The sequence below is a fragment of the Chrysochloris asiatica genome, unplaced genomic scaffold, assembly GCF_000296735.1.
Source record: "Chrysochloris asiatica unplaced genomic scaffold, ChrAsi1.0 scaffold00012, whole genome shotgun sequence".
NCBI classification, from domain to species: Eukaryota; Metazoa; Chordata; class Mammalia; order Afrosoricida; family Chrysochloridae; genus Chrysochloris; species Chrysochloris asiatica.
This window is the reverse complement of record NW_006408530.1, coordinates 23,506,120-23,533,189: the sequence shown is the minus strand read 5'-3', so window position 1 is coordinate 23,533,189 and position 27,070 is coordinate 23,506,120. Positions and strand designations below refer to the sequence as shown.

The 27,070-nt window shown below is 35.8% G+C and overlaps 1 protein-coding gene across 1 annotated transcript in view; it reads right to left on the bottom strand.

Annotated features, from left to right (window-relative positions):
• Positions 1 to 27,070, bottom strand: part of LRP1B (low density lipoprotein receptor-related protein 1B) — a 2,342,762-nt gene that overhangs the window by 1,156,716 nt on the left and 1,158,976 nt on the right. Inside the window, exons 16-18 of the mRNA XM_006834597.1 lie at positions 26,199 to 26,339; positions 21,180 to 21,305; positions 6,849 to 6,965 (exon numbers count right to left, since the gene is read on the bottom strand). Coding sequence (XP_006834660.1) covers positions 6,849 to 6,965; positions 21,180 to 21,305; positions 26,199 to 26,339 — 384 coding nt within the window. The remainder of the gene's footprint in view (positions 1 to 6,848; positions 6,966 to 21,179; positions 21,306 to 26,198; positions 26,340 to 27,070) is intronic.

Genomic DNA, 27,070 nt, shown 5'->3' with positions numbered 1-27,070 from the left:
TCACAAGGACAGCAGGTCACACCCACCAGCAATTCCTGGGAAACCCTATACAGTGTCACTCTAAGTTGGAACTGAATCAACAGCACTTAACAACAACAACAGAACATTTTACTACATTGTGCATGAGATTATTTAAAAGTACTTTATCTCTATAGTTGAAACATGATATATCGTGTACTCCTCAGTGTCTTTTCCCAACTGCACATTCAGTGAAGTCATGATGGAAACTTAAAATCAGCCATGGTGTAGTATTTACATCTCACAAATAGGTAAAATCTACATCAAAGTACCCCTTTCCCCTTCACATTATATGTTACAATATTTACCAACACAACAGAGAATAAAACACATTATAGAAATATATATACTCCTGGTGTGGCGCTATAGGATCATCACCAGAATGTGAACCAAAAGGTTGGCAGTTCAAACCCACCGCTGCTCCTCAGAAACTCCATATAGGGTCACTATGAGTGGGAACTAAGTCCATGGGACTTAACAACAACTACTTAGACACATATGGTGTGTTTGTGCATTGCAATGCAAGGTCTCATTGAACTGCAAAGTCAGCAGTTCAAGCCCACCAGTTGCTCCTCAGAAACCCCATATACGGTTGCTATGAGCTGGAACTGACTCTGAGGTTCAAACCGACCTTGTGATCTTGTAAGGCTTATCCTATAGTGCCACACCAGGACTCCTAACATAGGCATATTGTTGTTGCTATGAGTGCTATTCAGTCGGTTCCGACTCATAATATCTAAATAAGATAGTCATCGTAGTGTCTTGGCATTATCTCTACTTGTGACTCATGCATGATTAAAACAAAACAAAACAAAATAACAACCTGAAATGAGTGGGTTTTTTTGTTGTTGTTAAGTGTCATTGAGTCCGTTCCAACTTGTAGCAACCTTATATGGTGTTTCCAAGGAGCAGATGGTGAGTTTGAATTGGTGACCCTGCAGTTCGAACTGACCTTTTGGTCCCATGCTTATCAGGGTGAGTTTTAGGTTCAGGGATATCTGGATTCATAGCCTGGCTCTACTATTTAACCTAATGTTCCATTTATCTGTAAAATGTGAACAATAATATATTTTAATAGTTTTGTTATCAAGAAAGTCACATTTGGCAAGAAATATTAGTTTTATCCATTCTCTTCAACCTCTTTTAACACTTAAGTTATTGAGGGGTATATAAGTTTTCTGGTATGATTATTTAGATTGTTATTGAATTTTTAAGAGTTCTTTCCCCTTATATTCAAAATAAATTATCATTAAAACAAAATATTTTGCCATAGACCTATAACTAAAAAGAACTAAGATAAAAGATTTAATAGGAGCTCTCTAATAGCGTAGTGGTTACGAATCGGGCTGCCAACCTTAAGGTCAGCGGTTCGAAACTACTAGCCGCTCCGCGGGAGAAAGATAAGGCTTTCTACTCCCGTAAAGATTTACACCATTGGAAACCCTGTACAAGGTCGCTATGGGTCGGAACCGACTCGACGGCACTTAACAACAACAACAACAACATACTCTGGAGGAGGATGCTAAAGACAGGAAATGAGTCAAGGTCTCCTTAAAACCACTTTGTAGTCAACTCAGCCATCATTTGAACCGTGTAATTGTTTGGACATTGAAAAGGAGAGCCTACTGTGCTCAACTCCCTTCCTTGCCCACTCGCCTGTAATTCTACATGCAAAGCACTTATTAACTGTGATTTTGCCATTCTCTACTGCTTTCTTCCTCACGACTTTTCAATCTTATTCTCTTCTTTTCCATGTCAAATAGTGCTTTTTTTTTCTTCTTCTAAACATTTGCTTATGTTCTACAGGGACGTGAAAATCTGCTACAGAAAAAAAAAAAATTAAAAAATAACAGTTTTGCGTAGACAAACTTTGTTTACTCTAAACTGTTGCTGTTAAGTGCTATTAGTTGGTTCCAACTCATAGTAACCTTGTATAGAATTCTCAAGGAGCCGCTGGTGGGTTTGAACCACTGACCTTATACTTAGCAGTTCAGTGCTGATCCTACAGTACCACACCAGGATTCCTTACTCCGAATAGAACAATATAAATTGAGGGTAAAAAAAAAAAAAAAAAATTGTAACCTTATATTTCAGCTGTTAAAAGTATTGTAAAATAGTTCAATTACTAAAACTTTATAATCACTTGCATTATATTTTTAATAAATGTGCTTTGCATGTCTACAGTAAGAATAATGTTTGCCCATTGTAATGTTGAAAATCTATAACCTTGCCTGAAATAAAACACAAATCTTAAAAAAAACTGGTTCATTAATTTACCAAGCTTCACTACACATTGTGAGACAAGTGATAATAAAAGGTAGATACTGATACATGAATATAAATGTGAATAACTAAATTTGAAAACTTATATAATAGTCAATTTTATTGTTTTCAAAAGTAGGAGAATAAGTGAAAGTGACTAAAAAAATTTGCCGACAACAAAAATATGTTGGACAGACAATACTCAGCAGAACTGTATGATTGTATAGAAACCGAATAAATGGTATACCAATTGTTGTTAGGTGCCATAGCGTCAGTTCCAGTGCTTAGAGAAACTATGCACAACATAATGATACACAGCCCAGTCCTAACCCATCCTTACAACTGTCATGTTTGTGTCTATTGTTGCTTCCATCGTGTCAATCCATCTCATTGAAGGTCTTCCTCTTTTTCACTGACCTTCCACTTTTTTTCAACCATGATGTACTTCTCCAAGGACTTGACCCTCCTTGCTTCTAAGGAAAGCTCTGACTATGCTTCTTCTATGATAGATATCCCCGCCCCACTCTGGTACTCCATGGTACATTCAATATTCAACATTATAATTCAAGTGATGCTGTAGGACAAGCACTGTACCACATGGTTGGTGGTTCAAACTCATCAGCCACTCCTCAGAAACCCTATACAGGGTCCTTGTGAGTCAGAACCAACTGGATGGCACTTATCAACAACATAATTCAACTGTATCAATTATTTCCAGGTCTTCTTTAGTCATTGTCCAGCTTTCACATGCATGTTGTGGTTGTTTTTAAATGCTGTGTAGTCAGTTTCAAATTACTATACAGGCTGTATAGTGTTTCTGGGAGTCCTGATATGGAGCGGTAGTATCAACACTAGATTGCTAACCACAAATTTGGTGGTTCAAACCCACTAGCTATTCCTTGGAAACCATGAGTCAGAACTGACTCAACAGCACTAAACAACAACCTAGGGTTTTCTGGGCTTTAAATCTTCTATGGGAGTAGAAAGCCTCATCTTTCTCCCGCAGAGCAGCTGGTAGATTCAAACTGTTGACCTTGGGTTTAGCAGTCCAATGACTAACAACTATACTTCCAGGGCTGATTAAAAATACCAGGGCTTGGGTTGTTGTTGTTGTTGTTAAGTGCCATCGAGTCACTTCCGACCCATAGCTACCCTGTATAGGGTTTCCAAGGAGCAGCTGGTGAGCTTGAACACCGACCTTGCAGTTCAAATGGCTTTGCAGTCTGGCGCATTAACCAACAGTGCCACAGCAGGACTCCTTAGGCTAGGGACACTTTATTCCTAAAAATAACATCCTTACTCTTTAACATTTTAAACTTCTGCTTCCATGAACACTGATTACAGATCCAACCAAAATGAATTATTTGACAACATTCAATCAAAAGCCTTTTTATAGTCAAACCCCAAAAACTTCTTTCTGGAGTCCTGGTATGGGCTGTAGGATAAGCACTGAGCTGTAAGCTGAAAGGTCATGATTCAAACACACCAGCTGTACATTGAAAATCCTGTACAGGGTGGCTGTGATTCGGAACTGACTTGATGGCACACAAAAACAGCAACAACAAACTTCTTTCTGATGGTCTCTACTTTCTGCCCAAGTCCATCTGACATCAGCAACATCTCTAGTTACACATCTGAGTCAGGAATTAATTTTTCGTAGTTCCCTGTCAGTATACTGCTGCAAACATTTTAAAATGGTCTTTAGCATAATTTTACTGGCAACTGTTAAATGTTTTCTGCATTTTGTTGGGTCATTTTCTTTAGAATGGGCACAAATATGGATCTTCCAAATAGTTGGTCAGATAGCTGTCTCCCAAATTTTTTGGCATTGGTGAGTGAGTGTCTTCAGTGCTATATCAGTTTGTTGAAGCATTTCAAATTGTATTCCATAAATTCCCGAAGGTTTGTTTTTCTCCTATGCATTCTATGCAGGTCGGACTTCTTCCTTCATGATCATCAGTTCTTGATACTATGATAACCTCTTAAAACGAGTGGACATCAACCTGTTATTTTTAGTCAATAACTTTGTACATTCCCTCATCTTTTGATGCTTCCTGCTTTATTCAGTATTTTGTACATGTAAGATCTTTCAATATTGCAATCTGAGGCTTACATTTTTTTCAGCTTGAGAAATGATAAGGCTATTCTTCGCTTTTGATTTTCTAACTTCAGATCTTTCTACACTTCATTATATACTTGACTTGAGCAGCCCTTTGACATTTTCTTTTCAGCTCTTTTATTTCCTCATTTCTCCTATTCATTATAGCTGTTCTTTGTTCAAGAGCAAGTTTTAGAATCTCTTCTCACATCCATTTTGGTCTTTTCTTTCTTTCCTGTTTTATTAATGATCTTTTGTTTGCTTCAAGCATTGTGCTTTTGATACCATCCCACAACTCATCTGACCTTTAGTCTTTATTGTCTAATGCATCAAATCTGTCCTTGAGATGGTGCTACATTGTTGTTGTTGTTAAGTGCCATTGAGTCAGTTCCAACCCATAGCAACCCTGTATAGGTTTTCTGAGGAGCAGCTGGTAAGCTTGAACCACTGACCTTGCAGTTCAAATGGCTCTGCAGTCTGGCGTATTTACCCACAGTGCCATACCAGGTGCTACATAGTCATGGTCACATTTTGTCTCTCATTGAATTATTTTAATTTTTGTCTTCAGTCTGAACTTGCATATGAACAATTGATGGTCTATTCAACAGTCTGCCCCTGACCTTGTTTAAGCTGAGGATATTGGCCTTATTGTTGTTGTTATGTGCCATGTAGTTGGTTCCAACTCATAGTGACTCTGTACAAGGTTTCCAAGGCTATAAATCTTTACACGAGCAGAAAGCCTCATCTTTCTCCCATGGAACAGCTGGTAGTTTTGAACTGCTGACCGTGAGGTCTGCAGCCTGATTCGTAATCACTGCGGCTACCAGAGCTCCTTAGAGGATAGTGACCTTATCCACCACCTTTTCCCAAAGGTGTAGTCAATTTGATTCCTGTGTATTTCATCTGGTGAAGGCCATGTGTATAGTTGTTGTTTATATTGTTGAAAAAAAAAAGGTGTTTTCAATGAGGAAAAGATTGATCTTGCAAACTCTGTAATGTGATCTTCAACAGCTTTCTAATACAGAGGCCATATTTTCCAACTACTGAGATCCTTCCTCTCTGTTTCCAACTTTTACACTCTAATCACCAGTAATTACCAAAACATCTTTATTTCATGTTTGATTAATTTCAGACTAAAGAAGTTTCTAGAATTGTTCAATTTTATCATCACTGACTTTAGTGGTTGGTATGTAAATGTGAATAATATTGGTATTAATTGGTCTTCCTTATAGGCATATGGATATTATCCTAAAACAGACAGCATTGTACTTCAAGATAGTTATTGAAATGTTCTTTTTGAAGATGATTGCAACACATTCCTCTTCAGGTTGAGATTTCTAGCATAGTAAACCCATATTGCCTGATTCAAAATGTTAAATACCAATACAGTTCAGCTCACTGAGGACTAGGGTATCTGTCTTAATGTGTTATATTCATTTTTGACAACTTTCATTTTTCCTAGATTCTTACTTTGTATATTTCACATTCTAGTTGTTAATGGAAGCCTGTAGCTATTTCTTCTCACTTTGAGTTGTGCCCTATCAGTAAATGAAGGTCCCGAAAGCTTTACTCTATCCACATCATTAAGGTCAACTGTAGTTTATGGAGTGCTGGTATGGCATTATAGGTTATGCTCTGGAGTACTAACCTGAAGGTTGGCAGTTCAAACACATCAGTTGCTCCTCAGAAACTCTATACAGGAGTTGGAACCAACTTGATGGCACTTAAAAATAACAACCACTTTGAGGAGGCAATTCTAACTCAGTCTTATTTTGAGTGTTTTACAACCTGAGAGGTCCATCTTCCAACACTTTACCAGCCAATGTCCCGCTGCTATTCATAAGTTTGTCAATGGTAAACCATTCAGAAGTGGTCAATCTCTCCTTCTTACTAATCTTTCTTCATTTGAAAGCACTGCTGAAACATATCCATCATGGGTGGTCCTACAAGTATTTAAAATACCAGTGGCATAGTTCCCAACATCACAGCAACACCCAAGTCATCACCATATGACAAACTGACATATTTACCAAATATGTAATAGTAAACTATATTTGTTTATTGTTCCCAGACAAAAGCCTCTTCATGCCAAGAAACCAATCTATTTCCATTTACTACAAATGTTGTTCAAAAAGCTATTCTGTTCAAAACTTTAACCATTCTATTAGAGACATAAGATGTATAATGGTTATTTTGTGGATGTCTTATTAGACTTGCAATAACCACATCCTAACAAAACCTACATTGTTTAAATCCATTTATTTCTGCTTAGGATACCTCATGAATGGTGTATATTCTGAAGTTATTTTTAGAATAAGTTCTCAAACCTAAAAAGCAGTAATAAAATGTAACACACCTTCTACCTGTTGACTTGTAGTTACAAAGAAATGAATTATCTTTTGAAAGAGATTATAGTGATAAAATCTCCTGGTATAATCTTTACTAGGAACATGTTTTACTCACAACTTACCACAAGATGCCATTTCATCCGTCTGGTCACCACAGTCATCTTCTCTGTCACACAGCCACGCTCTGGGAATGCAACGACCATTTCCACAAGAAAACTGATCCACTTGACAAGTTCTGGCTATGAAAGTCAAATAATATGCAAAGAATACATTTTAGAAATCTGTTGAACAACATTAAAAGTAAAGTAATACCATGCAATAACTAATGTATCCACATAATTGTTACATTATACTATTTAGATAAAATATTTTAAATTATATTTATATTAATTTTTTCCAATGCCAGCTTGCTTATCTTCTCCAAAGTTCACATTCTTTGACCTTCAATGAAAGTGATTGCTAAGTAATAAGATAATCAGTAATCCTTATGTATTTCCATAACAGAAGCCATGAATTCATTATTTTAGTTCTTTGCCAAGGACATGCTTATGAATATATGGTTGAATTAAATTTTGTCCAACATTTAATTAATAAGAATACAATTTTCCCACTAAGCCAAATAAATATTTTTTGTGGAATATAGGAGAAAACATCACATAGCCTCTTATTTCTAAGTATGGGGTCAGTATTATTCTTTTTCTTTGATATTTTTAAATATATTTTCTTATTGATCTCTAAATGATTCAATGTTAGTGATTTTAAAAAAATGTAGCAAATGTTCTCTCAAACATATTTAACTTTAAGATTTATATTTTAAAACTCAGTTTTCAGCACCATTTTATTTAAAATGTCTGACTTCTTTATCAAAAATGTATGACATATATTGATGAACTTTGCTTTTGGCACTCTTAAAAATTTCAGTGAACAGAAACATGGAGCCTTGCTTTCTATATTTGCCTAAGGCAGTGGTTTTAAAAAAATAAGTAAAGAGATTATTTTCCACAAGGAAATTTTACTGAATTTTTCTATTAGGATCCAGTCAACTTGCTAAAGCATAAAAGATTCCCACCCCTACCACATTAGTCCTGAGCTTAGGGTACAGCATACTTCTTTATTTTAAGTTGATTGTTTTCCTTTGACTTACTCCCCACCTCATCTCCACCCTTCTGTCCCTCTGAGCTATCTGTCTTCATGAATATCAATATCTCATGAGGCGTAGATATTCATACCATGAAATATTTTGGTTAGGTAAGTTTGGACAAATGAAGAACAACCAGTTGAGACTTATGTTTCTGTGACTATGATAGGAACACATTGCTTATGTTATACATTATGTCTCCTGAGCTTGAGAAAAAGGCTGTGTTTCTATTTCATCAAAGAACCTTATAAATTTTGGTACTGGTGATGTAATAAAGTAGATTGTGGCTGATAGTCAAGTAATCAAAACTAATTACAGTGATTTTCTTCAAATGAGATTCCAGATACCATTTTTAAAAAATCTAAAAAATAAATACCTAGTGATTTCCTTCAAGTAAAGTGTACTTACAACATAAATATGTATATGCATTATGAGTGGATATTTGAAAGGTAACTCAAGAAAAACAAATGGAAAATTTAATAGCTTGATTTTATACCAATGGGTCTTAAAAATGTTCATGGAAAAATGGAATGAAATTTTTCCATGATCTTCTTTAATTTCTGTGTTGATAATTAAAAATACAAGGAATCATATTTCACTATGCGTTTTGCCATGCCAATCTGGCTAATTGTTCTGAACCGACATCAATGTATGTAATATCTGATTTTTTACTTTTTAAAATATCATTTACTGGCTTTAAAATAGCAGATTTTTAGTATACTAAAGTGTGGCACTGAAGGATAATGGAGGTCAATTTGAACCTCAAGATTGGCAGTTCAAACCCACCAGCCACTCCTTGGAAACCCTATACAGGGTAGCTATGGGTGAGAACCGACTTGATGGCACTTAGTAACAACAACAACAAATATGTATAGTTTTCATTCTTTTATAATGAAGTTAATTAATTATTAAATATTTGTATGATGCCAAAAATGGTGGGTTTCACACATTTTTGTTAAATTTACATTTAATCAATTTTTGAATAGAATTTACCATTTAGACAGAAATATCAAGGTAATTTTTATGAAAAATATATGTACTTTAGAAAAAAATGGATATATTTGTATTAATCTAGAAAAGAATGTAAAAGAATTAACACAAAATTCTGGTATAAGTTTGTTAATGAATGGGAAGAGGATGAGGATGAAGATTTGAGGAAGATTATTAATTTTCCCTTACATATATTTTACTATTTTATTGATTGTGGCAAGCACCTTTTTAACTTTTTGATTTTTTATGATAAATTTAATGAGTTTTCTTTTTCAGTCCTTTCTCCCTTCCTCCCTTAATCTTTCTTCCTTCCTTCTTTTTTCTTTTTGTCCCACATCTTTGTCTTCCTTCCTTATTCTCTATCTCTTCCCTTCCATAAGTGTTTCCTGTTATAATGGTTTTGTAAATATACAGATTTTAATGTTCATTAAGTTTTAATTTTCTCTTAATAAGAATAAATTAAATGTATCCAGTCTGATAACATTCATTTGCTTTCCTTACATCACTAAATGTATTCTCCTCTATTCATTCAAGTTTAAGTCTAGCAAAGTATTCTCAAATTGTTTATTTTCATTAGAAGAGCTAAAGTAATTTGAGAGGCGAATGAGGAAGAACTTTTAAGAAGCTGGTGTAGGACATATCTCATTATGATGGTGGGGACATCTGTGTGTCATTTCATTAACTCTAAAATTTGACAAACTGTTAAGACTCCAAAGAGTATCCTTGTTTATAATCAAAGACTCTATGTCCTGAAGTCATTGTCTATTCTAGTCATAAAGAAAAAGATTGGCTTAGGCTACTCTGTAAATTTAACTAATTGCAAATAAGAAAGGCACTCCATCCCATGAAGTTTTATCTATACAATATAATCAAATTGACTAAATCATAACTATCAAACCTACTAGATAGGAGGTCTAGTGATACAGTGGTTAAAGTACTCAACTATTAAGTGAAAGCTTGGTGTTTTAAACTCATCAGCTGGTCTGCGAGAGAAAGCATTGGCAGTCAACTTCCATGAAGTTTGTTGTTGTTATTAAGTGCTGTCAAGTTGATTCTGACTCACAGCAACCCTGTATAGGGTTTCTGAGGAGCAGTTGGTAGTTTTGAACTACTGACTTTATGGTTCAAAGTCCAGAGTCCATCCTACATCACTAGACCAGGAGTCCTTGGAATCCATTGAAGGCAGTTCTAACCTGCCCTATAGAATTGTTATGAGTCAGCATCAGCTCAATGGCAGTGCATTTGGTGTTTTGCTTTTTATCTTCCCAATTTGTTATCATAAAGTCACAACTTTCATTTTCTACAATTCTTGTCTTATCAGATCTATGTTATTTGGAAAGTAAGGTTAAGAGATCAGCACCACAGGACAGCAATTTGCAGCAAATACTGCCTTAATAAGTAGGAGATTTGTGTTTTTTCAGTAAAATGTTCCTCTAGTAGTTGAAGCAAAGATTCACAGTCACAATGTGAATTTTCTGTATCCTGCAGCCCAGTAGCAATGAGAAATCACATAAAGTACAAAAACAATACAGGGGAGGAGAAGAACAAAGGATAATACATTATTACTAAACTTCTTCTTTGCTGTATTTAACTTAAGCAATTATTCCAAGTATTCTATTTACAAGAAGCTTATATCAACATTCAGTCTTTATCTTTTAAAAGTCTGAGCTTAAAAACACAATATTTTCTTAATACAAGTATTCATGTTTCCTATGAATTTGGAATCCCTGGGCAGTACAATGACCACACTTAGCTTTTACCTAAAAGGTTCATGGTTCAAATCTACCCAGAGACACCTGGGAAGAAAGGCCTGGTGATCTACTTTAAAAAACAGCCATTGAAAACCGAACGAAGCACATTTCTACTCTGAAGCACATAGTGTCAACATGAGTTGGGATAAACTACAGGCAGTTTTTTTCCCCCTTATTCTAATGTTTTGTTTTTTTATTAAGGATGATGGGAGAAAATTTTAAATGAATATTGCATAATCTAAGTGGAGTTTTGACTCCTGGTGTGGCACTATAGGAAAAACACTGGGCTGCAAACCATAATGTCAGTGGTTCAAACCCACTAGCTGCTCCTCATAAAGCCTATATAGGGTTGTTATGAGTCAAAATAGACTCATCAGTACATAACAAAAATGTAAAACAACTACAGGCTGGGGGATACTAGTCTTTATACATTTAGGTTTGAATGAAAATATTACTATAAGTCAAATAGGGAACAAATCCTTACAGCAAGAATCATTTCCACCCCTTCCACACACAGAGTAGACAGGGATGGGCGACTTGGATATTGGCTACCCAAAATGGGGAGGGGAGCAGCTACAAAGGCAAGAAGTGACTGGCTTACAAGCTTTCAAGAGGGAACCTAGATTCAGAGGGCCTGGAGGAAGGTAGAATCTCCAATGAATAGTATCCAGTCTGTCTAGGCAGGGCTGAGGAAATGAAATGCAGACAGGTCTCTTGTGATACAATAGTGAATAATTGTTATCAGGACTGATTATGAGGGTTTGAAATATAAAGGTAGACGTTTTATAGCAAGGAAGGGAGTGATTAACTTTCCAGTCTAGGAGTGGAGGTCCCTAGGACCATCAATGGAGAAGAGCCAAAAGCGGCACCCTACCCAGAGAAGCAGTGATGCCTGAGATGGAGGCAGAGACGATGAGATGATGTGGAGTGATGGAGCAGCTGGAGACTTTAGATCCAGAGAGGGAGAGCGACTGTGTGCTGAAGACTAGGGGAAGTGGGAAGGGAGTGTAGGGGACAGGCTTGCAGGGTGTTCACTTTGGTTGGTTGATGATGCATGGAGGGGATTGTAACCTTGGCAATGAGACGATATATGATAGAATGAATGTAAAAGTAATGTTTTCATGTTTTCCCATGTAAACCATCACACAATTCACAATAAAACATTAAAAAGAAAAAGCAAATATATATATATATTACTATGAGAAAAAACAAAAATTCAAAATGTAACTACTTATATTTGATCTCTGGGCCTTGCTTCTCATAGTGTTTGTTGTTGTGAAGTGTGGTTGAGTAGGTTCCAACTCATAGTAACCATTTAAAGGTTTTCTGAAGTTATAATTCATTGTGGAAACAGAAAGCCTTATCTTTCTCCTGTAGATCAGGCTGGTGGGCTTAAACAGTTAATCTTGTGCTTTACAGTCCAGTGCTTATCCTATAGAGCCATGACACTCCTCTTTTACATAGTAGACAAAACAATGTAGGGTGTTCATGAAAAAGTGACCTCTTCACTGTGTCAGATACTTCCTGTCCTTTCATCTACACATATGCTGACTCCTCTTCAACCCTCTCTCTACTATCCACTCTTCTTCTAGCGATCTATACTAATGTACCATTCTTTTTCTTTCTAAGTTTAATATATCATATTCACTCATCATCAAAAAGAACAGCTCAAGATCTGTCTTGAAGTACAACACGATCTGTCTTGAAGTACAATGCTTTCTGTGATAGGGAAACACCATATGCCTATAAGGAAGACCAGTCAATCTCACTTCACTTTGCTCAGTTCAACCATCAGCACTCATGGAAGCAGCAGTCAAGAAATTAAAAAAACATACTGCATTAAGCAAATCTGCGACACAAGACCTATTTAAAAGTATTGAAGAGCAAAGATGTCAGTTTGAGGGCTTAGGTGTGCCTGACCAAAGCCATGGTATTTTCAATAACCTCACATATTTGTGAGAGTTGGACAGTGAATAAGGAAGACCATAGAAGAATTGATGCATTTGAGCTCTGGTGTTGGTGGAGAATATTAAAAGTACCATGGACTTCCAAAAGAACAAGCCAATATATACTAGAAGAAGTACAACCAGAATGCTCCTTGGAAGCCAGGATGGCCAGACTTAGTCTCTCATACTTTGGGCACATTGTCAGGAGGAACCAGTCACTGGAGAAGAATATCATGCTTTATAAAGTGGAGAGTTGGAGAAAAACAGGAAGGTCCCCAATGAGATGTATTACAACGATAGCAACAATGATGGACTCAAATAGAGCAATTGTGAGGGTCCTGCAGGATGGAAAAGTGTTCAATTCTGTTGGGTAAAGGATTACTATGAGTCAGTACCAACTCATGACACCTAACAACAACAACAATAACATACAAGGAGATATATGTGTGTGGTGTTGCAAGATAATGCACTGGACCAAAAGGTTGGTTTGAACGGCAAGGTGGGCATTTCAAACTCACCAGTGGCTCCTCAGAAACCCTGTATTTGTTGTTAAGTGCCATCGAGGTATACGGCTGCTGACTAGACGGCACTTATAATAACAACAATAACAACACCATCATATATGCCAAATTCTATTTTTCTACATTCTATATTTCTGTATAGTCTGTGTATAAATTCTGTAAACAGACCTTTACTCTTTTTATAGTTCAAATTAAAATTACTTTTGAACTCCTATATTTAATATTTCCCAATGAGATTTTTCTCTTTTTTTTCCCGTCAATGTAACTATATCTTAATTTTAAGTTTCCTGGAACCTTTTTAACCCTATTTCTACACATTTTGATTCATATACACAAGGTAGAATTGTTGGTATTTTTGATATTGCACATAAACAATATTGAATATTTATATTCTACAACTTGCTGTTTTTAATAGTTTTTGCAATTTAGTAATATTAATACATGAGTTGTAATTCACTAATTTAACTAGAAGATGTATGCCATTATGTGAGTGCTACACAATCTAATCATTTTCTTCATAATGGGTATTTGAGCTTCCAATGGTTCGATGTTACCAGCATTAGGACAATGGACATTCTTAGTCCTCTCTCCTTTAACATATGTATTAGAGGGTTGTATCAACAATGTATTAATAAATGGAAATACAGGGTTGACAGTATATACATCTTTATATTTACTAGATTATACCATATTGTTCTGGAATGGGAAAACACTATCAAAAGTGTATGGCAGTTTCTCTTTTGTACAATCTTTTTAATGCTTAGTTTTAAGAGAGCACTTCTTTTTCATAATTAAATGACTTAGACCATTACCTAGGCATTTTTCTTGAGGCTCAGCTTGGGCATCACTTCCATCAGGAAAACTGTCCAGATAGCCAAAAATTAAATTGCTCCCATGTGGTTCACCTCAGCATTTCTTATCCAGCATGGGAATGGTTTGTTTACATATCTTTCTCCCTGTCTACACTCTTAGAATATTAGGGAAAGGTATTGTGTGATGTTTCTCATCCTGTGCTCAGTGTTGTGATACATATTTATCAAATTAATAAATTCATGAGAAGAAATCCCATAAGAAAAAAAATAGGAAATTGACTTCTAGTGGGAAAGGATTTTCTTGTAGATATAAAGTAGTTATGATGCAAATGACTATTGCATGGTACTAGATTCAATTACCAGAATAATCCCTCCGTGGGAAGACTTTTATGTGGGTATCTGAAGGCAGCTCAGAAAGTTTTGCTACACGGATTCCAGTTTGTTGACTTGGAATAACCTTTGTAGTTGGCAGTCCAGTGCTTATCCTACAGCAGCATGGATCTTATTTATTTGTTTTGGTAAAAAAAAAAAAAAAATTGAAATACATACTAAAACTAACATATAAGTGATACTTTTTAATAATAAAAAGCATATTTATTTGACTCTTTATTCTTTTTATTCAGATTTGAAGGTATTCTGTGACATAATAGCCATTATAAAATTATTAACAAAGAGACTCAATACCTTGTGGTGGACTTCAGTGGACATTGACGTTTAAGCCAGTTCTATTCTTTTTCTTAGTGGATTAGTACAGATCTCAAGTGCCTTAGAAAGTTTATTAATTAGGATTTTTGCTTTATTTTCTTCCATATATAGCATTTCCAGAAATATCCTATCCCAATATTTTAAAAGAATATAGAGGAGGGCAGAGGAAAATGGCAAACGTTATTCAGTTTACTCACCCAGCAACTAACCCACTAGATGATAAAGCACAGACTGAGACCTATGGACTCTGAAGAGCAACTAAGCTGTTGGAGAGTCCAGTGAGTCTCATAGAGGAGGAAAAGAGGATCAAGGATAGCACAGAAGCTAGGGAAACCTACTTGCTCACATCTGGAGCACTTGTTCATTGCAGCCATTTTGTGATAGAGCTGGGTAACATCACAAACAGACAATACAGAAAGTGCTGCTAATGTGAGTTAGTTGTAGTTTGTTTTCTTAGAGTGTCAGAATGTGGCCATGGGAGTTCATGATCATGATTGGGAAGGGGCAAAGGGGAATGTGACACTGCAAGAAATTGTTGTTGAATTTCCTTGGTTTGCTTTTAGGGGCTAGCTACAGGGCTCATTTTTACATTTCTCTATTGTCTTTTTGGGGGAACTGAAGAAAAAATTCAAGCCTCATCTTTCATTTATTGAAGGATCCTCAGGGCAAATTATTGAATAATGTAGAAAGCATCAAGAGAAGATGGAAGGAATACACAGAGTCACCATACCAAAAGGAAATGGTTGACGTTCAACCATTTTAAGAGGTAGCATATGATCAAGGGTCAATGATACTGAAGGAAGAAGTCCAAGGTGCATTGAAGGAATTGGCAAAGAACAAGGCACCAGGACATAATGGAATAAAAATTGAAATCTTTCAAGAAAGTGAGGTGGCATGGGAGTCAGTCACTCATTACTGCCAAGAAATTTGGAAGACGACTATCTGGTCGACTGATTGGAAGAGATCCATATTTGTGCCCATTCCAAAGAGAGGTGACACACCAGAATGTGGAAATCATCGGACAATATCTTTGATATCCCATACAAGGTAAGTTTTACTAAAGGTAATATAGAAACGGCTTCAAGCATACATTGACAGAGAACTTCCAGAAATTCAAACTGGATTCAGAAGAGGCCATGGAACAAAGTATATCATTGCTGATGTCTGATGAACCTTGGCTGAGACTATCACAAAGATGTTTACCTGTGTTTTATTGACTACGCAAAGTCTTTCAATTGTGTGGATCATTACAAGCTATGGACAACATTGCGAAGTATGAGTATTCTGGAAAACTTAATTGTGTTCATAAGGAATCTGTACATGGACCAAGAAGCAGTTGTTCGAACAGAACATGGGAACACTGAATGGTTTAAAATGAAGAAAGGTATGCGACAGGGTTGTAGTATTTCACCATACTTATTCAACCTGTATGCTGAGCAAATCATCTGAGAAGTTGGGTTATATGAAGAAAAATGTTTGATCAAGACTGGAAGAAGACTCGTTAACAACCTGTGATGTGTAGATGATACAAGCTTGTTTGCTAAAAGTGAAGAGGGCTTAAAATTTTTACTGATGCAAATCAAAGAGCACAGCCTTTGGTATGGATTGCATCTCAATGTCAATAAAACAAAAATCCTCACCACTGGACCAATAAACAACATTCTTATCAATGGAGAAAAAATTGAAGTAGTCAAGGACTTCATTCTTCTTGCATCAACTATCAACACTATGGAAGCAGCAGGCAAGAAATCAAACAACCTATTGCATTAGGCAAATCTGCCACAAAATACCTTTTTAAAGTGTTGAAGAGCAACAATGTCACCTTGAGGACTAAGGTGTGCCTGACCCAAGCTATGGTATTTTCAATAACCTCATACGCATGTGAAAGCTGGACAGTGAATAAGGAAGACCATAGATGAATTGATATTTTTGAGTTATGGTGTTGGAGGAGAATATTGAAAGTGCCATGGGCTGACAAAAGAACCAATAGATCCATTTCGGAAGAAGTGCAGCCAGAATGCTCATTGGAGGCCAGGATGGCCAAACTTCGTCTCTCATACTTCAGACATATTGTCAGGAGGGACGAGTTGCTGGAGAAAGATAACATGTTTGGTAAGGCAGAGGGCCAGAGAAAAAGAGAAAGACCCCCAGCGAGATGGATTGGGCAAGTGACAGCATCAATGGACTCAAGCGTGGCAACAATAGTGAGGTTGGTCCAGTATCAGGCAGTGATTTGTTCTGTTGTGCATAGGGTCACTATGAGTTGGTACCGACTCAATGGTACCTAACAATAACTATTGCCTTTTGGTTGAAGTGGTTAAAAAAAAAAAATGCCGGGTAGGGGAACTTCTCTTAATATCTAAGATAGCTATTTGGTCAACAGTGGATAATACTGAAAGAATAGCCTTCTACCATTGAAATTTTATTTCTGTATCCTGTCACCCCTCATAAATGTTGATATAAGCAATATTCTATCAGCACAATAATAGGGAATTTTTTCCCTTGTGTAGAAATGTCTATTCCACACATGCCGTTTTCAGACCCATGATTCAGAAGAAGGACAGCTGAGTGAAAGAAATGTTAGATAAAACAATAGTGTCTGTGAGGTGTTAGCTACATCCTAGTTGCATCAAGGAGTGAACAAACTGGGTTTGTGTCTCTGCCAGCACCTCATCTCCCTGTCACCACCTTTGGCCTCCACTTAAGTTGCTGAGTTATAAGACTCCTTCATTGTCAGTATAGGGCTTAGGCATCTGCAGTTCTCCATTGCCACCAATGCACCATCTCCAAGAGGATGAAATCTGTGTGTCTTTGCCTTCCTTGAGATTCATGAAACTGCAGAGTTGTTCTTTGTAAAGTATGACTCATGACTTCTCTAAGCAGAGCCTGCATCTCAGTGAAATAAACATCTCTTTCTGGATCTTTCTCACGATATGCAGATGCATCTATTTTTATTCTTTGCAGATCATCTTCTGCCTTCTTTTTTTCCTGTCTTTAAGGACAGAAATTGCAAGAGGTAGAAAGGATATTTTTAACATCTGTTTCAAAAGATCTCTGCCAGGATTTCCTTTGCACACCGAGAACTGGAGCTTAGAAGGCCTCTCTTCTGTAAGCCAGGTTCTATTGCATTACACTCCAGAATGTCAGTTAGTGGCAAGAGGCAGCAAGAAACACAAAGGTAGTGGCTTCAGTTCCATCTGTGGGTCTCCATTCACTACGTTTAGCCTCTTCTCACCCAGAACAAAGGGGCGTGAGGGTAAAATCTCCTCAAGCTGTGATTCTGTGAAGTCTTTTCCAGCAGCACAGTTGACACTTGACTCTGTGGCCAACTCTTGGGATTTGGAAAAATGCCACTGTAATAATTGTAAAGTACTAGAAATCATTATTATTTGCATTTTAATAAGTGCAGTTCAGCTAAGCTCTTTCCTGTTCAAGTGTGGAGTTAAATGTGGTCCTGAAGACTCACGAGGCACTTTAGCAAATGGAATCTCTTTTCAAGAGCTGGTGGCTTCAGGCACACAGGGTGACCGAGCATTTCTGCCCTCCATGGACACGTCATTAACATTGTGCACTGTATTTCTATCAAGCTGGATTTGAATTAAGATTTTATTGTCATGTTATTAGGTTTGGAAATGAATAAACAGACATTTTGATTACAAATAAAAAAGGAGGGACCTAGAACAGGGAAGAACTGCAAGGGCAGCAGGATGAGACAAGAACTTCAGACTGCTGGACTCCACATATGGAAACAGTTTACATTCTACCTATAGCGGAACACCTCTGACCTTTGCCGTGGAAAAGTCGAACCCTACAACATGCATTAGCATTTGTGACCTGCATAAACAAGCACCTTCCAATATTGGTTTTCTGGGTTTGAAAACATTGGCTTCATGGAACAATTCAGGCAAATAACATAACATAGTATGCATGATCAATGTGAGTCCTGATGTGGTGCTATAGGATAAGCACTGAAATGCTAACCACAAGGTCATCAGTTGAAACCCACAAGATGCTCCTTGAAAACCCTATACAGGGTTGCTATAAGTCAAGAACTGTCTTGATGGTGCTTTACAACAACATCTTAGTGAAGTAAGTAGTTTCTGGAGTCTTAAAGCATTTGTGTATCCATCTAAGACACAACTACATATCTCTAACCATCAGGAGAAAAACAATAAGAAGGTAACCAAAAGCTAAAACAAAATAAGTCTACATGAGCCACAACTTTATCTACCCTGCGACCCTAGGTGGTGTCCAATGTCCATTTTGACTGGGTTCACAATAGATGGTCCCAGATAGAATTGGAGAAAATTGTGGAGCAGCACTAAAATTCATATATATATATATATATATATCAGACAAACTGGCATAGTATAGAATAGAGGACTCCCTGAATATTGCCTTAAGACATTCTATAAACCGAGTACTAAACCTATCCCCTGAAACCACCCTTTAGGAAAATAGCAAAGTAGCACATAAAGATTATTAATCACAAGATCAGTGCTCTACTTAAAACCCAATCAATAATAGACAAAATGGTCAACAACTACTGAAAAGCAAAAATGAGAAGATAAAGGAAATTAGACTACAGGAAATGTAACACAATTAAAGAAAACATTCACATTGTGATAAATGTAACTAATACCACTGAAGAATTTGTGCAGAAATTCTCAAATAGAAGCCTAAGTTGTGTAAACTTCCTCACACACACACACAAAGAACAAAATAAGTAACAGAAATAAGACATTTTTAAAAATCTAATAGAGAAGAAAAGAAAATGTGGTATTATGGATTGTGTCATCAGTGTCTTCTACTTTAAGGTAAAAACATATATGTTTGCTTAGGATGTAAAACAACACAGTCTCTCTGAACTGAATTCTAACATTAAGAATATTTATTGCCCAAGTTTAGAAAAGAATACTTCATATAGAAATTATAATCATATTACAAGAGCAGCCTGAGAAAATTTAAACTGTCCATACCTAAAATTCTAGATAATCTTTGGGACAGTATTGTTTGGAAAAAGAGCAATGACTTTGAAGCTATTCATAGAAGTGATGGATTAAAATCAGTCTACATTCATATGGAGTCCTGGTGTGGCACTGTGGGTTAATATGTCAGACGGGAAAGTCACTCTGAACCATAAGGTTGGTGGTTCAAGCTCACCAGTAGCTCCTCAGAAACTGTATATAGGGTCACTATGGTTTGGAACTGACTTGACAGATTTTCACAACAACAACAACACTCATCAATGACGTTCATTTAGGAAAATCCCTCTCATATGAATCATAAAATGGGAGGAAATATAGGTAAGGAGCTAGAAATAGATGAGGTATTTACACATCTTTTTCTTGTAGAAGAGCTTTGGTAACACAACCTATGTGTTGCAGAGAAATCATGACAATAATCAGTTTTGTCTATATTATGTGCATGGCTTTTAATTAAATAGAAAGAAAATGACTGGACCATAAATCCTCAAGAAATGTCACTAGAGAAAATATAAAACAAAAAACAACCTAAATATTAGCTGTGGGCTAGAGAAAATGGTAGCTATTTCGCTCTTGTTTGGGTGTTGTTTTGTACATGGTAAGCTTTTGGGAAATAATTTCTTGTTCATTCATATTCTTTTCGAGCTTAAATGAGAAATTTGAGGCATAGAAAAGTAGAAGACATTTTAAGAACAAACAGTGGTAAAACCAAGAGTACAAATTAGGCTGCTTGGCCTGTTTTTTTCTCTATATGCTGCCTTTAGAGTTTTCACAAATATATTGCTATGATGTCATTTAATACAACTTATTTGGGCAGAGAGAGAAAGAGTTGATAAGATGGCTGGTATGTTTTGAAGTTGCTGTACGTAATGTTTTTTAAAAATCAACTTTTTGCTAATTATTACAACATGAGCTGTCAAATATACATTTTTTTCTTCATTATTTAAAGAGAAGTACTAGGCAACTCTTAGTATCATTTTTCAACATTTGTCTGACTAATAATGAGCTTTCCAATGCTGTGTTATGACCACAGGTTGTGTATTTCCAGTCAATGAGAATCTGGTTTGGGATTCAAAGATTTATTATAAGGTTATAGATTGAATGGAAATATAAATAGGTTTAATGGTCTTGGAATGTCATTAAAATATATATATATCCATATAAATAATGTGCTATGAACAGAAAACCATTCACAAAGGTATTACAGGGCAGACTAAATAAAATATATAAATTATTTTTTCAAGGTAAAAAAGAATTCCTCCTTATAAAATAGCTTACATCACAGCATACTAACAAACTCCACCTCCACTGCCAAGTAAGATTTAGCAGGGACAAGTCATGCCTAAGTAGTGTGTTGAGTTGACAGTCAAACCATATGGATAGATGAACTGCCAAATTACTTTGGAAAGCAGAGTCATACCCAAGGATTAAATAAAAATAATTTATATTCTAGTCTCTGTGGCATTACAATATGAATTCATTTGCTACTGCAATAACCCATGCATGAGCACTAGGAAAGTGCAGTTTAGTTCAAACCAATGACGAACACTTTTATAGAGACTAAGTTTGGAGGAGATTTACATACATATCAGAGCAGACCTTTACCTGAGCAAGTCTGATTGGATTCATCTTCATTATTGCCACAATCATTAGCTCCATCACAAAGCCATCTCTTGGGGATGCAGCGATTATTCTGACATTTAAATTGGTCATCAGGGCAGCTATGATTGACTGGGCAAGGGAAGGGATTAGGAAGGAAGAAACTTTAATCACTTAATGTTAGGGGATATTGGTATTATTTTTAATTCTAATTACAGATAAGTTATAATAATTATGACATTATAATATAATAAACACCATAATTTCAGTCATTAATTATATTTTAGAGAAAACATCAGTATTCTAGGATTTACTATAATGTAATACTTCTATAAAGTATATCAAGTAATTAAATCTCATATAAAACTAACTAGGTATATATTCATTTTTCACATCTTCTTCAAACTAAAAAAAAAATTATTTTTTCACACATTTAAACAAATAGCAACTTTATTTCAAAATTTATGTCTACATCGTTTTGAATTTGCTTCAAAATTTAACCTAAAAGCATACCAAGTATGCATTAAAAATAAAGTTAATTTCATTGCAGATATTTAAAATCCTTCTTTTAAAACCACACATCAACTCAAGTGTTAATTAAAATATTAAACAAGCGCAACTTCATTATGTTTTGTTGAAGGTTTCTTGTGACAAGAAGGAAAAGCACAGAAAAGAAAAGTGCATCACTTCTGACCTGCAGAAGATGTTAAGGTTAAATATGAGATCCTACATCATTTTAATACCAAAAATTAACATTAGGAGTTTTCACTGCCTGCAAACAGTAAGCATGCAACAATGAAAGTGCTGAGAAGAGGGATCAATTCCCCTATGGAAGCTGTGCACAGCTAAGGATTAAACCTCCAATATCTAAGCACAACAGTGTGTGTGTGGGGGGGCGGGGAAGTGCATCTTAATAACCTTCTACGATCATTTTCCTACTTTTCGGATGCTAAATTCCTAACTAAATTGCATGCTACTCAGTATTTGTTTCAAAACTTCAACCTTCTTTATAAAGTAATTTCACTTTTGCCCAGTTTTTGTACTTCAGTGTGATAAAATTAATTTTATTGTTAGTTTGACTTAGAATTTAAAAAATAGTTTATCTTGCTATTGCAAATCTGTGTGTTTCCAGTAATATTCCAGAAAACACTATTACTTTAAAGTAGCTTTAGTGATACAGTGTTTTTTTTTTTTTTTATCATTTTATACTGTTATTATTCATACATAATAGAAATACAGGTGGAAAGGCCATATATTTTCTGGCATTTGAGCATGATTAACATTTTCTAGTCACTCCAGGGGCTTTAGCAAGAATAGTGACTCATGAGCAATAAAAGACATTCAGTACTTTAGAGGGGCAACATTTTAAAGTGTCACATTTATGCATATCCACTTCAGTGAAGCTTCAACAAGGAACTTGATCATTTCTGTCAATTATTCAAATGGAAATTCTAAAGGGAGGAGCAAGTACAATGCATATACCCTTTGCATTTTTTTTGTTAAGAAGTTAAGTGTACTTTGTTTGGAAAAAATAGAAAAAAGAATTACAGGATTTAAGGTCACAGCTGATGAGTGCTTAAAACCTAAAATATGCTTCTGAAATGACTGATGTAGTACTGGAATAATAGTCATGAGACCCTAAGAATAAAATGCTGCTCAAATCCTTACAGTCTATAAAGAAGAGCCTATATTGTTGGAAAATAGATGGAGATGCTTAACTTTTCATTGATTGACTCATTTCATTATTATGCATTCATCCATGTGCTAACCACTGTTCTTGGCTCTGAGACAACAAAGTTGACTAAGTCAAAATGTATTTCCTTATAGAGATGTTATGCAGCAGTTGTGCCAGTTATGTAAAATAACTGAAATATGGATTGATAATTATTATGATGGGTCCTGGTATGGCACTGTTGATAAACAATAGACTGCTAACCACTAGGTTGGCAGTCCAAACTCCCAAGCCATTTTTGGAAACCCTGCACAGGGTCATAAAAACAATGACTATGATAATATACTATTTGTAGGAGAGGGATGCTCAACTCTGAGCTGTGTTAGGAAGGACATTTTCAGTATTCAAAGACTTCTCTAAAGAGGTGATGATAAAAGATGACAGGGGAATTCCACAGACATGGAAATGACAGTTCAATGTCACAAAAGGACATATTTTTTAGATCTACTTGTTCAGTATGATAAGGACAAAGTAACTGGATACATTATAGATACGTAGTGCTAAAAGTATAAGCATGGGGCATAACATGAAGCACGTTATTGGTCAGTCAATGAATTTTGTTACTTTTCCAGATAGTTATGCTGTTATTGAAATAACAAAATCTGATTTTATTCTATAATAACCCTTCTTGAAGCAGTGTGTGAAGTGATCTTCAGTTAAGGAAGGAATAAAGTTAGGAATAATAAGAAACTTCCTGCATTAATCTTACGAGTGTATAATTTAAGCATGAAATTTGAAAGGAGGTAAGTGATCAAAAATTAATTATCTAGGAGGTAAAAGAGACAGGATTTATTGCTAGAGTTAATATTAAGCATAAGTAAAAAGAGGACATTGGAAAAACCCGCAGTGTGTGTTGGGGTGAGTGGATGGAAAGAGATGACAATATCAAGAAAAAATACTAACTAGAAATTTCAACACTATAATTACTACATCAAACATAGTATCCCTACACTCACACTTTGTTATACCTGTACTCCTGCCTGATTTAATGTTTCCATGTACCATGCTATTTGATTTCTTGACTGTTGCTTCCAAAATCATTGATGGGATGCTGGAAACCATGTTACTTGTATTATAAATGCCAACATGGTCACCCAAGGTAGACAAGTTTCAGCAGAGCTTCCAGACTAAGACAGACTAGGAAAAAGAGGCAGACCACTTCTGAAGGGTTAGACACTATGAATAGCAGCAGATCAATCTCTGATACAGTTCTGAAAGATAAGCCCCTCTGCTTGGAAGGCACTGAAAATATAACTGGAATGTGGCATCCATAAAGTATGAATCTAGGGATATAGAAAGTCATTGAAAATGTAATGAAATGCATAAAAATTGACACCCTAGGCATTAGTGAATTGAAATGGACTGATAATAGCAATTTTGAATCAGACAATTATATAGCTTACTATGCCAGGAATGACAAACTTAAGAGGAATGGCATCACATTCACAATCAAAAAGAGCATTTTAAGATCAATCTTGAAGTACAATGCTGTCTGTGATAGTATAATATACATATGTATATAAGGATGGTCCTGGTGTGGCATTGTAGGATAAACACTGGACCACATGGTCAGTTTGAATCACAAGGCCGGTGCTTGAAATCCACCAGCCACTCCTCAGAAATCCTATGAGTTGGAATTGACTCAAAGACACTTAACAACAATAAGGAAGTTCTGTTAATGCCACTGTTACTCAAATTTACTTATCAGTCACTAAAGTGAGTGATGATGAAATTGTGGATCTATGGGTTAACACACTGGACTACAAGATCAGTTTGAACCACAAGGTCGGCAATTCAAGCTCAACAGCTGCTGCTTGAAAACCCTACACAGGGTCATGATGAGTTAGAACAGGCAGACAAGTGATAGAGTATTGCAATAAGCAAATTTGCTCTTTAAAGTTTTAAAGAGCAAATAAGTCATTTAGAGGAATAAGTGTGCCTGACTTATTCAACAGTATTTTCAATCACCTTACTTGTTGCTAAGTGCTGTTTAGTCAATTCTGACTCATAGCAACCGTGTACAGGGTTTCTGATGAGCATCTGGTAGGTTTGAACCACCAACCTTGGTTTTCCCAGTCCAGTGTTTATCCTACAAAACCACAATAAAACATAGACCCTCTGTTTGATAATCAGGTGAAGATTGTATGATCTTTAAAAGCATTGAAAATGCTTTTAAAATCCTTCTTTTCATATTTTTTCCTCAAGGAAGAGATGGTTGCATGATATGGATGTCATAGTTTTCCTATTCTTACTTGTTAAAAATGCCTTCAAGTCAATTCTGACTCATAGTGCCCCTGTTTAGGGTTTCCGATGAGCAACTGGGTAGGTTTGAACCACCAACCTTGGTTTTCACAGTCCAGTACTTATCCTACAAGACTACAAAAAAATCTAATTCTTACTTAACATAGGGTATTTAAAACTTTATTTTTATATTCATAAGTGGAAAAAAGAAAGAAAGAAAGAAAGAAACCGGAGAACTATCGTTTACCTTTTAGTTTATTCACTTTCATCTGGGATATATCACTAATTTTGTGAAAATGTTCCTGGTTTTACTCACTGTGTTTTTAGAAAAAGTATATACTTAGGTCAAATCCAAAGACTAAAGATTTATTTGTTCAATAAATACCTCTTTCATATAACAATAATTTAGTTCTTAGACACTATTAAACTAGTGTCTCTTATCAATATTCACAAAACATTATTTAATGTGTTTCCCAACATATCTGCCCCAAATTTACATAAAAACATTTTCTTACTTCTATCATAAAAATGAAATTACAATTATTCTAGCAAATAATAGTCAAATAGTAGCCCAAATAAAGAGAAATCAAATTTTAATTTCAGTCTGTGTGTTTCATATTTGTTTTCTACATGTAACTTGTCAATGAAGTTAAGTAATAACATGTCCCAACTTCATTTCTGTTTCCTTTGATTTGCTTCAAGGCAGTTACCAAAGAGCAATGGAGTAGATCATGACCTTCTGTACAAATAATTCCATTCTTGGGATGGGGAGATTGGGTAATTTTTTTTTTTTTTTACATCCAAAGATCCAAAGAGGTCTCCTCTACAACGTTACAATATTGGAGGTGTACCACTGGTAGCAGAGAACAGAAAAGGAGCAGGTTTTCAGAGGAGTCAGAGTGATACCATGTTTGTTGAAGAAGGGTGAGAAAACAATTGCTTTAAAAGTTTGCAAAGAGTTTAAGCTTAGATATCAACAAAGTTCTTTGATAATTAATACTATGCAAAAACTCAGGAAAAACCCTGTTGAGATTATTTGAAGGAAAACGTACAACAGTTTGCTGAATCCTCATCACTTCCATCTAGGCAGTCATCATCACCGTCACACTTCCACCGAGCCTGGATACAGTGTTGGTTTTTGCAACGAAATTCTCCATTTTTACACATGTGAGGTAATACTTCTCCAGGATTGACTACGGTTTAAAAAAAAGCAGGGTATATGAAAAATGTTATCTAAAATCAATGTGCTGAATTGTAAATTTTGTTATAAAAATAAAATATTGTCTTATCTGACATTATTAAAGATATGAAAACATCTTAACATTGGGATTGATCTCTGGGAATAGAAATTTTCATTTTCTGACAATAATTATTCCACTAAGAATTTTAAAAATGTATTTGAAACTCTCACCAAAACAGGAATAATAGCAACAACAACAATCATTGCAATAATAATGCTTTGTAATTATATTGGGTAAATTGTTTTATTTAAAAAAAATTTACTCGTAATTTCAATTGATCACCACAAGAATCTATGAGATAGGGAGAACAAAAAAGATGGTGGATCAGGTGGAAGTGCAGTGAGGAGCTCCACCAGCAACAACACAGAATACCGGACCAAGCAGGCTCAAGGGCTGGTCCCAGAACTCTGAACCACATATAAAGGAACATTTAGAAGGTTGGAAGGCTCATAGCTGGGGGAATTTGTGGCAGAAGCAAAAAATCTATTGCTTTCTAGTCCGGGACACTAGGCTGCTCCAGGAGCCGCCATCTTGGGTGAGACCATGTGGGGGAAGGATCAGAGCGGCCACAGATGCCTGGCAGAACCCCTGAGATAAAGGTGTGGACATTCTTTTCTTTTGGTATCCGTTCATTGGTCCCTTGCTATCTGCGCACCTCCATTCTGGTGACTATAGGGGTGCCT